The sequence below is a fragment of the Streptopelia decaocto genome, assembly GCF_964273445.1.
Source record: "Streptopelia decaocto genome assembly, chromosome: 1".
NCBI classification, from domain to species: Eukaryota; Metazoa; Chordata; class Aves; order Columbiformes; family Columbidae; genus Streptopelia; species Streptopelia decaocto.
Genome location: NC_138663.1, coordinates 136,309,604 through 136,325,026, shown reverse-complemented (window position 1 = coordinate 136,325,026; position 15,423 = coordinate 136,309,604). Strand labels below are relative to the sequence as shown.

The 15,423-nt window shown below is 46.7% G+C and overlaps 1 protein-coding gene across 1 annotated transcript in view; it reads right to left on the bottom strand.

Moving 5' to 3' along the window:
* The window catches only part of CASQ2 (calsequestrin 2), a 35,401-nt gene extending 28,466 nt beyond the window's left edge, over positions 1–6,935 (bottom strand). The window contains exon 1 of the mRNA XM_082076000.1: positions 6,494–6,935. Within this exon, the coding sequence (XP_081932126.1) occupies positions 6,494–6,727 (234 nt within the window). The 5' untranslated portion in view covers positions 6,728–6,935. The remainder of the gene's footprint in view (positions 1–6,493) is intronic.
* Positions 6,936–15,423: the final 8,488 nt, after the last annotated feature.

Genomic DNA, 15,423 nt, shown 5'->3' with positions numbered 1-15,423 from the left:
TGTCATATAGGAGTGAGACCCTGACTCCTGGGAACCAGACCAGCATGAAGGCATGGGAAACCCTTGCTGGCACTTTTTTGGGGGAACTGACTAGTGTGGCAGGGTAGCTGATACCATGCAGCTTAAGGTCTTGTGTGGCACCTACGGAGTTTCTTTGCTCTGCTGCTGGACAGTGAGAAGAGCTCCTCACTTCAGCGCTGAGAAAGCCTGCAAAGCCTAAGCAGGCTTAGCCTTGCACTGTGTCTGCAAGCAAACCCAAGCTCACAAGGACCTGCCATGTCTCCAAGTGACATTTGCACAAATTTTGATCTCTGGATAAAACCGGTTTGATTTCCACTAGATCCTGAGATCTTGTCTCTGCTCTAGTCTCTGCTCAGAGAACTGCCATCAGTACACCCCTCTCTGACCATACTTTAGCAGCTGCGAAAGGTGCCTTTCAAAGAGCAGTATGACACTGAAAGTGGGGTCTTATGCTAGATATGGCTCATGCAGCCAGTACCAATTCACTAATGGGAACTGTCAGGAAGGACTTCCATGAACCTGGGCAAAACCAGCAAAAGCAGCACTGGAAATTGTTCCTGCCATTGTTATATAGAAAGACTAAAATCACATACTTGTCCCTGGATGTCAGTGTGCCCATCTGTGAAACAGGTACCTGCCTCTCTGTAACTTGTTTTTGTGACTGGCATGTCAGTGAGTTAAATCCTCCTAAGTGCTACTGCTAAAAATCAGTGCTCTTTCTCTGCTGACTGTTTATGAATTGAGACCTACTTACATGGCCTCAAAAGACAAAGTAATCAGTGCACGCTTTTTCCTTTTCTTTCCCTTCCTTCCTTATTTTTGCGTTAACTATCTGTAGTGGAAGGCACTGCTTTAGTAGCAATGAAAACAAAAATGCCTCTTTTATTACACATATGTACAAGGCACTTGCACTGTAGACTTCTACACATACCTATCCATCCAAGTGTGCCTTGTCTCTACCCTTAGGACTTGCTCTGTAGGAACCGAGAGACCTGACAGTTTCTGTGAACATGTCTTGTATAACATGTCTACCCAGACGAGGAAATGAGGCACTGTCTCATTAACATGCCCATTTTCAAAGAAAAAGACTGAAATATGAGTCTGTGAAAAAAAACAGCAGGGTGTTTCAAGAAAAGGTTTGGGTTTATGTTTGTACTCTACCTAGAGATAGGGATAAACTAGAATCACATCTCCTGGTTCCTATGAATTTCTGGGATAAACTGCACAGACCTAAACTTGTAAACTTTTTTCTGTGTTGCATTAGAAGCAGAGAAGGCTTTCTTGCTATATATTACATGGCTCTGAACTCTCATGGGCTTCAGCTGCTCTCAACAGTTTTCAAGACCGTGTGGGTAGAACTATTCGAAAACCATCTGACCCTGTACCAGTTTTTCCATCCTGAGCTGCGAGCTTCAGTAATTTCAAGACTTGAATATACATACTTGCTCTCAGGTGAGCTGTGAGGTAGGCCTTATCCATTTTAACCCATGCCTTTTACTGGATTCAAAATCTATCATCTTTTCCTCTCACACCACAGGTAGCTACTGGCTATGGCTGGGCACTGGGAGGATCCCATGCAATGTAAGCTCATGGATTTATATTCCCAGGTTTGTAGGATAAAATTTCCTTTGTGTTACAGAACTGGCCAAGTATTTTAAGGTGCTTCACCTTGTTCCGCCATTTATTGCTAGAGGCTGGGCTGACCCTAGACCTCAACTGGAAAGGGAAAACCACGTCCCTCTTCTCTTACTTCTAATCAGACTGGTTTGTGCTTGGGCACCTTTCCATGAATTTTCAGCCCAAGGGTGCTGTTGCATTGAAGAGCCTAAAATATTTGGGCTTGACTAACCTCTTTTTTTCTTTAAGGATATTACACATGCACACAGACGACAAGGGAAGAACGACAGGGGAGCCAGGACTGAGCAAGTTTCAGCGAAGGAGCGGGTAAAGGAAGGAGTGCATTGCAGGAAGCCTGCTGTGACAGTGAGACAACCTCAACTGCTGGAGAGAGCTTCTCAAATGCAGGACAGCCCCTAATCCTACGGCTCATTATTCTTGCTACAGGATTTCTAGAAACAGGGTCTGGCCTACTGGAAGATGCAATATTTGGGAGATTCAGAGATGAGAGGGAGAAAGGGCACAGACTGAAGCACAGGAAGTTCCATCTGAATATTAGGAGAAACTTATTTACTTTGAGGGTGCCAGAGCACTGGAACAGGCTGCCCAGAGAGGTTGTGGAGTCTCCTTCTCTGGAGACATTAAAAACCTGCCTGGACACTTTCCTGTGTGACCTGCTTTGGGTGAACCTGCTTTAGCAAGTGGGTTGGACTAGATGATCTCCGGAGGTTCCTTCCAACCCTAACCATGCTTTGGTTCTGTTATTCTGTGAAGGGAGAATGTATGAGAAGTGGTGGTGTGAAACAGGATGGCAAGGGAGCTACGGAGGAGAAGAAAAGCAGAACTCATATCTCTCAGCTCCACTACTTTGGTCTTTTCCTCTTTTGCCTCTTCTTCATTAAAGCTGAGACCTTTCAGGACAAGTAGCATTTTTTCTTACTGGTCTATTAAATACTTATTGTGAAACCTTGTCTTTGGCTGTTTCATCTGCCTCAGTGTGCTCACCTCATGGCGCGCACAGGGCTCTTGTAAACATCACCACAGAGTACGAATAGCTTCTGTTAGCTCTGGAACTGCCTGGTTCAGCCTCTGGCATTGCCCTGTATAGAGGCTTTTCCCCAGTCAAGCTGCAGGTGTTTTTCAGTAGTCAGTGGTGCAGTGTGGAGTCATAAGAGAAAGGCAAGCAACTGGGAAGAGCCCTTGAACTTCAGCTGTGAACCAACCTGTGCTAATGCTATCTCTGCCCCGAGTTGTCTTATTACAATCCTTCCTCAACCCTTTTCCATCTTAGCCAGAAAGCAGCAGGCAGCTGCATCTCTAAACATTGCTTTTACTGTTTTCCTGACAGACTAGCCTGACAGCCCCCAGCTTTCCCACCCTGACCTGAGGGGCTGGCACTACCACCTTTGGGGCTGTTGTCATGTACAAAGGAAGGTCCAAAGAAGCTCTTTCTGCAACCAGAGGGGCTTGGTTGTCCCTGTGCCCTGTCCTCACCAGTTAGCATCCAGCAATATAGGTGGCAGGAGCTGTCAGAACTGCTTCATGATGGTCTTCACCTTCATTCCCTTTCTAATCTGGAAAGGGACCCTGGGCTTCCTGGGAATCCAGTAACAGTTCCCACTACACTTGGATATGCGGAACCAAAGACCCCATGTGCTGTCCCACAGAAATATCAGCCTAATGATGGCATCCCTTTTCTGGTGATAGCTGGTGTGCACCTTGAACTTTTGACAGTGTCAGTCAGTCCTGCATGCTGGAGTTTTGCCCTGGGAAGGAAATTTTTCTAGCTATTGGCCCCTTTCAGCCAAATTTTCTGGAGGAAGGGATCTCAAGCAGAATAAAGCTGCTACAAGTTTCATGAAGAGCAAGGACTTGGAAGTGAAGAGACTGAAGTGCCCTGAAAGAAAGGTTGCCACCTCAGCTCAACCTCTGTTAGACACCAAAGGACCCAACTGAGAAGCCTCACATGCTCCTCACTCATGGGAGAAGACCCAGTCAGAGCTTGTTACTACCATGAGCTGCATACTTCAAGGAAACCATGCTGGATCTCTCCTGTTCTTTTCTTGGTGTCTAAGATATTTCTTCTTCTTTGGAATTATATACATTTTTTCTAAGGTGTGTGGGCAAGAAACAGAAAGGTGGATTCTTTGTGGGTTTTCCGGACTTAACATCCACTAAGCCCATTCCCTCCCATGTGCACACACACTCATGTTCGTCAGACAATAGGACGTAACAACACTTAACTACCCAGCTCAGGTCTTTGCTTAGCTCCACATTTGTGTGTGTTTCGGATGAGGGCTCTCTATTATTCCTAATGATGGAGATCTGTGCTGTTGTATGGAAAAGGGGCTAAGGACATGATGTTTTCCAGGCTGTGGAAGCAGCACATTTCATTGTGAATCAGCAAGTAAACTGTCAGTACAGTAAGATGGACAAATGTGAGCTGCTCTAGGAAGGAACATCTTACTACAGGCAGCACCCTACTCTGGGAACCTCACAAGCTGGTCAGCAGGCAATAGTGAAGGCTGGAGCATTTGCCTCTTAGATACCTAATTTCAGGCATAAAGGACCTTCAGCACTCAGAGCCCTGAACCCTCTACTGAAATTAGATACATAAAGCCTTCCTGAGTGAACTTTTCCCAGGTTTGGTTGGAAGGAGAAGCCCTGTCACTGCTCCTGCACCTGCCCAGCAGCTTGCTACTCTGAGTACTTGCTCAAATTACCAGAGAGCTGGGCTCAGCTGCTAGCTGCTTCCAGTGAGAGTGACCCCAGGCAGTTCATCTCACAGGTGAATGTCTCCATACCTCTGTCATGGAGCCCCTTCAGCCATTTCTTTCCCTCTCTCTGTCCCAGTGAACATGTGGTGGAATCCCACAGCTGGATAAGCTCTGGCAGGGGACATCGAGAGTGACCCCCACAGCACAACATCTTATGGTTTGAGGTCAGGGAGGTGAACGTTGTTACAAGAGGGGGTAGATTACAACCTGGCTTGCCCACTCCTTTCAGAAATGTTCTCACAGTTGAGTTAGTACAGAAATTGGGAGCACTAGCACCTTGCTGGGCTGTGTCCTGGGCAGGATAGGACTCATCCTCATCTTCTCTGTTGCCCTCTGAGACCCTCTCCCTGTTTGATTCCCCTCAAGTGGCAGAGGCAAAGGAGTGCTCATTCTGCAGATTGCTCTTGTGCTTGGGCTGTCTGATTGCTGCTACTGCAGCTCCCAGTCCAGGGATGGTACTGTGAAATTTCGAGACGTGCACTGAATCAGCATTGCAAGTGCTTGGAAAATTTTGTGGTCAAAGTCAAAAGCGACAGCTGATGTGTGGCACAGTTAGCTAGTAGCTGAGTATTAGTGGTGGACTGGAGCACTATAATTGTGTAAAGTCTGCTGTGGATCTAATCCTCAATCTCTTGCCCAAGGTCACATAAGAAATCCAGGGCAGAGAGGCAGCTGAAAACCAAATCACCAGCGAACTAAGCTAATGTACTCAATGCTGAATCAAATCCTGCAAAACAAAAGCTTTAAGACAGCTTGTATTGTAGCCATCAGACTCTTTATATGGCTTATTGTTAACATGGGTATAGCTGTTGTGGGGACTAAAACCGGTAGTACAAAACAAATACCTGCTTCTGCCAGGTTTCTATAAATACATATCTAGTAACTGCTTGCCATCTACACAGCACGAAATAGCTATCCTATTAAATAACAATGCAATTATACTACCAACCATAAACATTTCAACTGGAGTTTCAATGTTGCTTTTTCTTTTCTTTGCCAAATGTTATTTGATCACTCACCTGGAGCAAGTGTTTCCTGATAGGTGAGCAAAATTTCATTAGTTTTTGAATCTGTCTTGTTGTCAGGCTTGCTGAGGAGGTCCATAGACTTCAAACTTGACACTGAATTTTTCAGGTCCCAGCCTTCAGCAAGCATATTTTCTACTTCAGTTTTTGCTGTACTCCTAGAGTTGCAATGCATTTTCTCTCTGGATCTGATAAATAAAGCTTATGTGTTTCTTCTGTAATTCTCACTTTCTTTCCAACTGTGTCTTTTAGTTAAGAGGGAATATGTGTAAGCCCCTGGTAGGAATTAAGCACCTAACAATCTAGGGTGGATGCTGTATGATTCCCTAGATTACAGCTACATTACAAGAAAGAATGCTACAGATCTACTTTGTAATTTTTACCACGATTTATTTTACTGAGGATTAATTAATCATTCTTTCACTGAAGAATTAGCAACACTCTTTTTTTTCAGCACAGAAATGAATGGTTACATTAATAAGCAGCTACAGACTGATTCCAAGCAGGCAACCAAGTGTCAGAAAAACAAAAAAGGATTTAATGCTGCATCAACACAGTGCTTTTGAGATGGGGAGCTAGGACGCCCATTTGCAGCACAGTTTGGTAAAGCTTCTTGGCTGATTGCTCCCAGTGGGACAGAAAATGGGACTGAATCCAGAATACAAGGGGGTTACTGGCTTGCACAGAATGAGAAAGGACCTAAAAATTTCAAGCTATGGGCCCAGGTCTGTGTGAAGATTAGGGAAAGCTCAACAGAGCTGAGTTCACATTGCTGAGGTTTGCAAGGTTACTCTCTATTGCCTGTGTTTCTCACACACAACCCAGAAAGACTATGTCCCAGCAAACAATCCAGAAGAGCACAGAAGAGGTTTTTTTCCTGGGTTTCACAGAACCCAGTGGTTAACTCAAATCCAAGTAAACAAAGCCAAAATTTTGAGCACTCAGTCCCCACCATGCACAAGACCCTTTGACTGTCCTGTCCCGTGACTCCTCTCCACAGCTCCAAACAATGCTGTGATGTTGACCCCAGCCAGGACATGCAACAACACTTACCTCCAGGACCATCTCTGTCATCTGGAACTGCTTCTGGGAGACCTTGTCAGAGCTCACAGGCTCATGGAAGAGCAGGCATAGCATGTCGTACTTCTTCAGGGCCTGCTTGTAGTTCTTCTCATTCAGGTCGATCACTCGGTCTTTTCCATCGTAAGTTGGGAAGTTCAGTCCCTCTTCTGCCTTGCAGCAGAAAAGCAGGTAAAAACCTGCCAGGATCCAGAAAGTTGCCTTCATAGGGGAGTCCTTGGAGTGCAGCAGAGGGCAGGTAAATGTCCCTGTCCTCCTTAATTTGGGGAGGGGGGGAGACCAAAGGCTCCGGGTAAAGTTTAAACTGAGTTTCTCTTTCTGCTGCCTTCCTAGTGACCAGTCCAAATGCTGCAAGGCTGGTGGGGAGCAGTAAACTTTGCTGTCCTGGGCTCACAACAAAGAGACAGACAGGAGAAGCTGTCAGGCCAAGCCCTGGATACCTTACATAGCTGTGTCCAGCTCCCGTGTCATTAGGAACTCCATTTTTAGGAAGCAGTTGTTTCAAGCTAAAAATAAACCCTGCAATGAATAAAAAGGACAGATATGACACCATTGAGGGACTTGCTGGCACTCTGCATCATCTGAGAGAGAGGGAGTGAGCAAGAGGGAGGGAGTGGAAGATGTCGATGCTGGGAATATGCAGGCAGGATTTGTGAAGGGACAGACTTCACTTGTACAGGGAACCAAGGCACAGCCTGTCCTACTAAGGCTTAACAAAAATAGAAGGTATTTACTGCAATTTTTAATAAGGGTATCTCTCTTTGTATCCCCTTGAGCATCACAGTGATTAGGCTTTGGATAACAGATCTCAGGTTAAACAGTTTCGGAGCCTCATCTGCACTGCTAGAGGAGAAGTCTCATTTCATCAGCAGCAAAGGAGGTGAGCACTCCTGGGACTCCCTTCTCCTCCTCCTGCCCGGGGCATTGGCCAGACATTCAGGTTCTTTTCTGAAGCACCTTCTCTGCTTGCGGGCTACCAGGATAATTTCTGGCCCTGGGACGTGTAATCCCAAAGCAGAGGGAAGCTTATGTTGCAAACTTCCACGCCCACAGCAGTTACCAAGTCCCATACATTTCTGGCGAGTGGTTAAAACCTTATCGTACTAAGAGGGATGAAGGGCACGAGGCACATACCCAGGCCAGCGTCTTGGGGCAGGAGGCAGGGCTCTCCTCAAGATGTTGAACATTGCTGCTCACCTGCCTTCCTGGGACCTGCCTGTTGGCCGAAAGGGCCACATTCCCTCATATTGCTTCCTCTTCATTTCCTGGGACTGGTGACCAGTTGCCCCTTTCCCTGGAGCTCAGCTCTGGCAGCCACTTCCTTGCATCTCCTGCGTTGGGCTGCTGGGGGGGAACAAGTTCGGTGGCACAGGCTCTCACCTCCTCCCCTCCTCTGACTGGGCTGTCACGGCTGCCCCATGACTGGCAGCGACAGGCAGGTGGAGGCAGGCCAGCTGGCTGCAGGCCAGCATCAGGGCTGACGCAGATCTGCTGGAGAAGGCACACCAAGGGGCTGGCAGAAAAGAGCTTGACAGGGGGCACAGGTCTCCTCCTACCACCAAATTGATGTGCAGACACATGGCCTCCTCCTCGCATGTTGCTCCATCACAGCCCTGCTCCATCCACACCAGGGGGGAGATGATGTCTCTTCATGGCGCATGCAACTCTTGCCCCAAGCAGCTGTTCCCATTTAATTGTATGGCTGGGATTATTTCAATATTTGGGGTCAAAGGCGAGCATTATTTAGCAATTAGAGAATCATAGAATCATTTAGGTTGGAAAAGAATTCAACTGTAAACCTAACACTGTCAAGTCCACCTAAACCACATCCCAAGCACCACATCTACATCTCTTTTAAATACCTCCAAGACTGGTGACTCACTCACTTCCCTGGGCAAATTATACCCACCTCCTGGGTGACTTAGGAGCACATATCCCCTCAGCTTTCACTTCCAACCTAAACAACCCACAACATATCAACTGAAAATCTGTGGGCAACAAGTCTGTTGTATTTCCAAAGCCTCCTCTTAATTTCTGCTCATGCCTTTTCAGAAGTTCAACATTCACCTGCCACTTGAAGTCCTAATGATGAAGCCTGAGGGGTGTGGGTAGAAGCCAGAGCAAGACAGCCTCAGAAATACACTCACTACAGAGGCACCCTTCAGGGGCAGTCAGTTTTAGAGAGAGATGTGACAAACCTGGATACGTCTGATTGCTGTTAGTGAGAGACACAAGACTTGTGCCACAACGGGTGGCAATTGCTGGCTAGGCTTCTGCTGAGTGTTTAGGCTGTATAATGCACAATTGAGCTTGTGGGATGATGAAGTATACACCAGGCTGGTTGGTTGCCTTTGAAGGACCCCATGGATCTGGGGTGCAGGAGCAGGCTTCTGCTGGCATCAGAGTGTGTTTTAAAGCAGGCACACATCAGACAGGGCTGCAAAAATGAAGCATTCACAGCTACTTCAGAATTGGTTTCCCAGGCTTCTGCTCTCCTTTTGTTCTTGTAGATCTTCAACAATTGCTCCACTTTCATATCACTTAAGCTATTTTTGAGGCATTTTCTCTCTAGTCTGGATAACTTTTAAATCTGCCTAAAATTAGACACAATCCGATTTTCATTTTATCCTCTTTTTGCTATAAAAAATCAAGGAACAAAAAGGCTTTTCATTCACAAAAAGTGTTCCCTTGTTAGCCCCAGGCACATCTATTTTATCTGCCCTTGGTATGACTAACAGAGATCTGTGACTGTTAGGCTTCACCTCTGCTCTGAAGGGAATTCCTCCATCAGAATGACACTGGCTGTTACAGTCCCCGGAGAGTCCATCTCTTCATCTCTCCACTCAAAATCTCAACGAGATTGTTCGTGTTAAATCCAGTGGGCATGTGGGGGCAGGTTCACGGCCAAGAAAAGGACAGTGTGTAGACTTCATGGATTTCACAGAATCACAGAATGTTAGGGATTTGAAGGGACCTCGAAAGATCATCTAGTCCAATCCCCCTGCCGGAGCAGGAACAACAAGATGAGGTTACACAGGAAGGCGTCCAGGCAGGTTTTGAATGTCTTCAGAGAAGGAGACTTCCCTGGGCAGCCTGTTCCAGTGTTCTGTCACCCACATTGAGAAGAAGTTTCTTTTCAAATCTAAGTGGAACCTCTTGTGTTCCACTTTGAACCCATTACTCCTTGTCCTATAATTGGTTGTCACCGAGAAGAGCCTGGCTCCATCCTCGTGATTTGGGGAACCTGAGTTTTGTTGAAAGCCCATTTCTATGGAACACTGACAAAAGGTTTCTCTGTGTGTCAGATCCTTCTCTGCAGGGTAGGAGCAATAGCAGTTCCTCATAGGAGGGGAAGATGAGGTGGACAAAGAGCTTTTCTGTGAAATCTTGGATTTTGCATTCACAGATTCTCTACAAATACTTTGTGCTATCTTTTGGCATAATCCAAGGTCTTCCTGATTGCATTTATCTGCCCATAGTTGCAAAACATCTGTTTCTGTGGCCAGCGTCATATGAAAGAATGATATAGTTAGCCCTGTGTCCTGGGACATTTGTCCTTAAATTCATTCCATGGCAACGCTGGCATCTGTTAGTCTCTGATACAAGCTGACTGCAAGGCTCAACCTCCCAGCCATGATTCCTTAGCTGTCTTTTAGCCATGCCTCTAGAAATCATTATGATGCTCTTCCCTGGTGAGCCATCCCACCATTCACCTGAAAGCTCTCTGAGAAATGAGCTGATAGGGCTGAATGCCCATCCACATGGGCAGGTGTCCACATCATTCAAATAACCTTCAGAATTGGCCCCAAACTTCAGGTGAAGAAAGAAAGAATTAAAGGAAAAGCTTGCTGGTGGTTTATCCAATGTTTTAGGCTCTTTGGCGTATATTCATTGAACAAAAACCTGATTCCAGGGAAGTAGGTTTGCAAAGCCACTCAAGTAGGATTTTACTTTGTTTCTTTGAATTTTGTGAGGATAGGTAGCCATTTACAGAAATACAACAGAAGTGCTTGAAACAGTACAATCTCAGCCGTTCACTTCAAGCCTGCAGAAATGCAGGATGGGAAAGTAGAATAAATAAAAATCTCCTTCTTGTTGATTTTTTTTCCTATTTGTATTAGAAATTTGGGATATCCACTTGCTGCTCCTCCCTCTTGGCCACAGCAACCACACTCTTTGCTGCCATTCTCACCTTCATTGTCCTTTCTAGCTCATCCAGTAAAAGAGATCCCCAGCCACTGCTGATCCAAACGCTTCAGTGAGCCTTTTTTTCTAAGGCTTCAGGATTTAAGGTTCTGCTTTAGCTAATCTCTTTTCAAGCTTCTAAGACCTTGTATGTTTTGCAAGATAGGAGTATTCAGAAAATATGCCTTTTGCCACCAGCTAGCCAAGCAAGGTCACAGCTTGTAATAACTTTGAGTGTACTTCTGTCCTTAGAGATGTACTGAACCTTTCTAAGGAGACTGGGGGAATCACTGTTATCTCCAGGAAATCCCTGCAGTGTGAGCAAACCTAGTTCTCTCTCCCTTCCCTTCAGCCCTGAAAGGTGACAAGTCCTTCATGGTGCTTTGCACTGCCTGTATTCTAATGTAGTCATGTCAGGGATGGCAAGTACAAGGCAGAGAGATGAGATTGTATCATTTGCACTCCCTCCCTTTTCTTCCTGTTTTAAACTGCTGGAGAACTTCGTATATTTTGTCTGAGGTGTCCCAAGACCTGCCATGTGATAAAAGATGCTATAAACCCTCCTTTTTTTTTTCTGACACACAGACACTGTTTTTGATGAGGAAAATAAAACACAGGATGGACAAAAGCACTTATGTGAAATTACATAAAAGTCATAAAGGGGAGGTCAATGAGGTGACTCAGAAGTCCTGACTCACTCTGAGCCACATAGGGTCTTTGTTCATTGACATTTCAAAAAAATATTTTCTCTTTTAGACATTGTGTCCCCCAGAGAAAAGTTGCTCTCTGCCATCTTACGGGGATCATTGCACCACTCTGTCTTCAGGAGTTGGTGTGACACCTATGCTTTATGCAGGTCAGAAAGTAGTTCAGAAAGTCGGGCCTGGGTCTGTCCCAGAAGGATTGGGATAATTGCCTCCCAATGGATTTATAATCCCTACACAGCAAGAAGGGATTTCACGCAGATATCATGCAGGGCCAAATGGAAATGGGCCCATTGGCATGGATGGAAATGACTGGGAAGGAAAGCAATAAAGTGCAAATGAAAAGCATAAGGAGAAACACTGGAAGCAGACAAGCCTCCTTTTTCATGTAAAGATCTGACAAGGGATGTCTGAAGGGAACCTGCTGCCATGGCAGGTGGACTGGAAAAGGCTGCAAATAGCCTGCAGCAGGACACAGAGACAGTGACCTGCCTACCTGTCCCAGCTGGGCTGCGAGCTCTGCCAGCCTGTGGGAGCAGGGTATGACTTATCCACACACAACCGACCCTGGAAAGGGTGGAGGGGCTCCCTGGGGGTTTCCTGCAGGTAGCACTGGGATGGGAGGATTTTCTTCATTGTTTCTGTTGCTCATACAGGAGCCAGCAAACAGATGCTACCTCTAATACACCCAGATAGTTTCAAAGAAAGAAGAGCTTAAATCTGGCATTATATATTTGGATGAGGGGCTTGAGTGTACCCTCAGTAACCTTGCAGATGGCACCTAATTGAGTGGGAGTGTTGATCTGCTGGAGAGTAGGAAGGCCATACAGAGGGATCTGGGCTGGCTGGATCATTGATCTGAGGACAACTGTATGAGGTTCAACAAGGCCAAGTGCCGGGTCCTGCACTTGGGTCACAACAACCCCAGGCAATGCTACAGACTCCAGGAAGAGTGGCTGGAAAGCTGCCTGGTGGAAAAGGCCCTGGGGTGTGATGATCAGCAGTCGGCTGAATATGAGCCAGCAGTCTGCTCAGGTGGCCAAGAAGGCCAACAGCATCCCGGCTTGTATCAGAAATAGTGTGGCCAGCAGAACTAGAGAAGTGATTGTTCCCCTGTACTCAGCGTTGGAGAAGCCCCACCTTGAAACTTGTGTTCAGTTTTGGCCTCCTCACTACAAGAAAGAAACTGAGGTGCTGGAGAGAGTGAAGAGGAGGTCAATGAAACTGGTGAGGGGTCTGGAGCACAAGTCTGATAAGGAGCGGCTGAGGGAGCTGGGGCTGTTCAGCCTGGAGAAAAGGAGGCTGAGGGGAGACCTTAGCGCTGCCTACAACTACCTGACAGGAGGTTGTAGCATGGAGAGTGTTGGCCTCTCCTCAGCAGCAAGCAATAGGACAAGAGTACTGGCCTCAAGTTGCACCAGTAGAGGTTCAGATTGGATATCAGGAAAAAATTTTTCACAGACAGGGTTGTCAAGCATTGGAACAGGCTGCCCAGGGAAATGGTGGGGTCATCATTCCTGGAGGCATTTAAAAGATGTGTAGATGAGGCTCTTAGGGACACGGTTTAGTACCAATGTTAGGTTAATGGCTGGACTCAATGATCTTGAGGGTGTCTTCTGATTAAAATTCTATATGAATCCTAGCTGGGATGACAGCTTTGCACCTAGCTATACCTGCATTGGGTTTGACATGTTAGAAGCCTGAATCCTAGTCAGTGAGCAGAGATGGTAAAAAATACCCTGAGCTCAGAATGTTCCAAGAAAGACCATATCATAAACTGCAGGCCTCAGTCATAGTTGGTAAGTGGGCAGGGTTACGCTTAGGTGCCCCATAACTCCCTGTGCTTTTGTCTGCAAAACTTCTGCTCTCTGAGGATGGAGTAACTGGCACACTGCCTAAAGAAGCCAGACACAGATTTAGTCACTGAGCTTCTGTCAGGAGTCCATGCTCATGGTTTGCAGGATGTTGCCTCTGAGGGGCTGGGCACAGGGGAGCTCTGTTTGTGGCTGTTTAGGTCTTATAGGCACTGACTTTCCAGAGCCACAGGAAGGCAGCCTTGTTTGGGCAAATAATTAGCTTTTGGAAGAGGCTTTTGAGCAAGTATCTAGCCTTCTCACTCTGTCTAACCTGAAAATGGATAGAGGTGACTTAGCCATAGCCTGGTTAGTAAAATCTTTGCCTTGCCAGTAATCACCACGAGCTGAGGTCCTGCAGATGCCACAGAGCTCTGTCGATCACAAGCTCAAAGCAGCCTGAGTGGAGACCTGGCCATGCTGCTGCCTGCAATGACCTCCTGCCCACCTTCTCTTCTGCAGGACCTGGGAGAAAAGAGAGGTCTGACATGCATTTGGTGCTGGGGCTTTCAAACTTTTTTCTTTGTACAAACTCCTAAAATCATTCTAGTGTCAGTGCAGATCCCTGCATAACAATTTTAACTGACTGATGAGAGATCTTTTTTTTGACAGTTACCTCTAACACCCAACTTCAGAAAAACTCCAGTGCCACATTCTGAAAAACTCTCCCCTGAGACAAATCCCATGGCGTGTCTCAGCCACTCTGTCCCATTCTACGTCACCTTTCTATGCTCACATCTCACAACTAATTAGTTAAAGCAGTTGCCCCTGAGACACTAAGACAGGGGCATAACTTCCCACCTGGGGGAAAGGTGTGGATGGGTGCTTCAGAAGGGACAGGATGTAGCTGTGGGTAAGAGATGGATGTTTGAGATTTCCACTGACACAGGCTTCTCACAAGGCTTTGGAAAAATCCATCCGTGTTTCAGTTGTCCATCCAGACCATGTGGTGGGGTCCAGGGAAGGTATGGTGTTGCAAGGTACTTGGACACTAGACTGACAGGGATTAGTGCTTTAGGCAGGCAGGGAGCCTGATACAGGTCTAGGCTCCTGAAGATTTTGGTATACTGGAGGGCCAGTGAAGGGGACACAACTGCTGCTGGCCACATTTTCAGGAGAGCTGGTTCAGAGACCTGGCCAGGCATATTCCCTGAGAGATGCAAAGAGCTGAGGTCTGGATGATTTCTGTGAAAACCCAAGTGATTCGCAGCCAAGCCTCAAGCTGATGTGAAGGAGTGGTGCAGTGCTGGTCCCCTGAGAGCTAGGGTGTGAATGGGTCCAGGCACCCCAACAATTACTAATAATATAGTAATAATATAATTACTAATAATAAAATATAAGACATAAACGACATAATCTGACATGGTGCATTCCCTTCTGGAATCTCTTAGGGCACATACAGTCCTATCTGACCATTTCTGTCCATCAGCCCCACTTTTTCTTGGAGGAGGTGGGACACTGGACTGCTGCCTAGCTTTGGCCATGATTGGTGTGTCCAAGCAACTGTCCGTGTCTCTGCCTGCACACACTCGTGCTCGCATTAACCACCCAGCCCTTCAGGGCCAGGGTCTAAACTGAGGATCCTGCACCAGGCAGGGTTGGGGTGGCCAGGTCTGTGGTGCCACTTGCACCTCAGGTTTCTCCTAGCCATGAGAGCACCAGCGTATTTAATAACAACTTGATGACTGGAGGGGTGTTTAATTTAACAGCGTGACGCTGGCTGCTGCTGACAGAGCTGTGCCCAGCAGATTTACACCTGTTGCACTGGAGTGGCAGCTCAGCTCTCCTTTGCTGTGCTGCCCCTCAAAAGCTTCCCCCTCCCCTGCCCGGGCCGTGATGCCTGCTGGGGTGCAGCTGGCAGTGGGGAAGTGCTGGGGTGAGCTCACTGTGCCACCAGGAACCTGATTCCTTTTGGATGATGAGCTGGACAAGCTTAGCAAGCTCCTTAATTTTGTAAGGGGACAGAATGGACTTGCTGCTCTTGAATTTCTGCTCTGTTTTGACCTCCCTCTTCTGTAACCAGACTTCATACAGTCTGAATTGACTCTGAATCTCTCTAAAAAGTCTGTTGGCACCTGTCAGGCACATGCATTCCTAGGGTGAATAGCTTTCTAGGCAGTATTGATGTCTTACAGTCAGTCCTTTATACATGTTCTGGGCA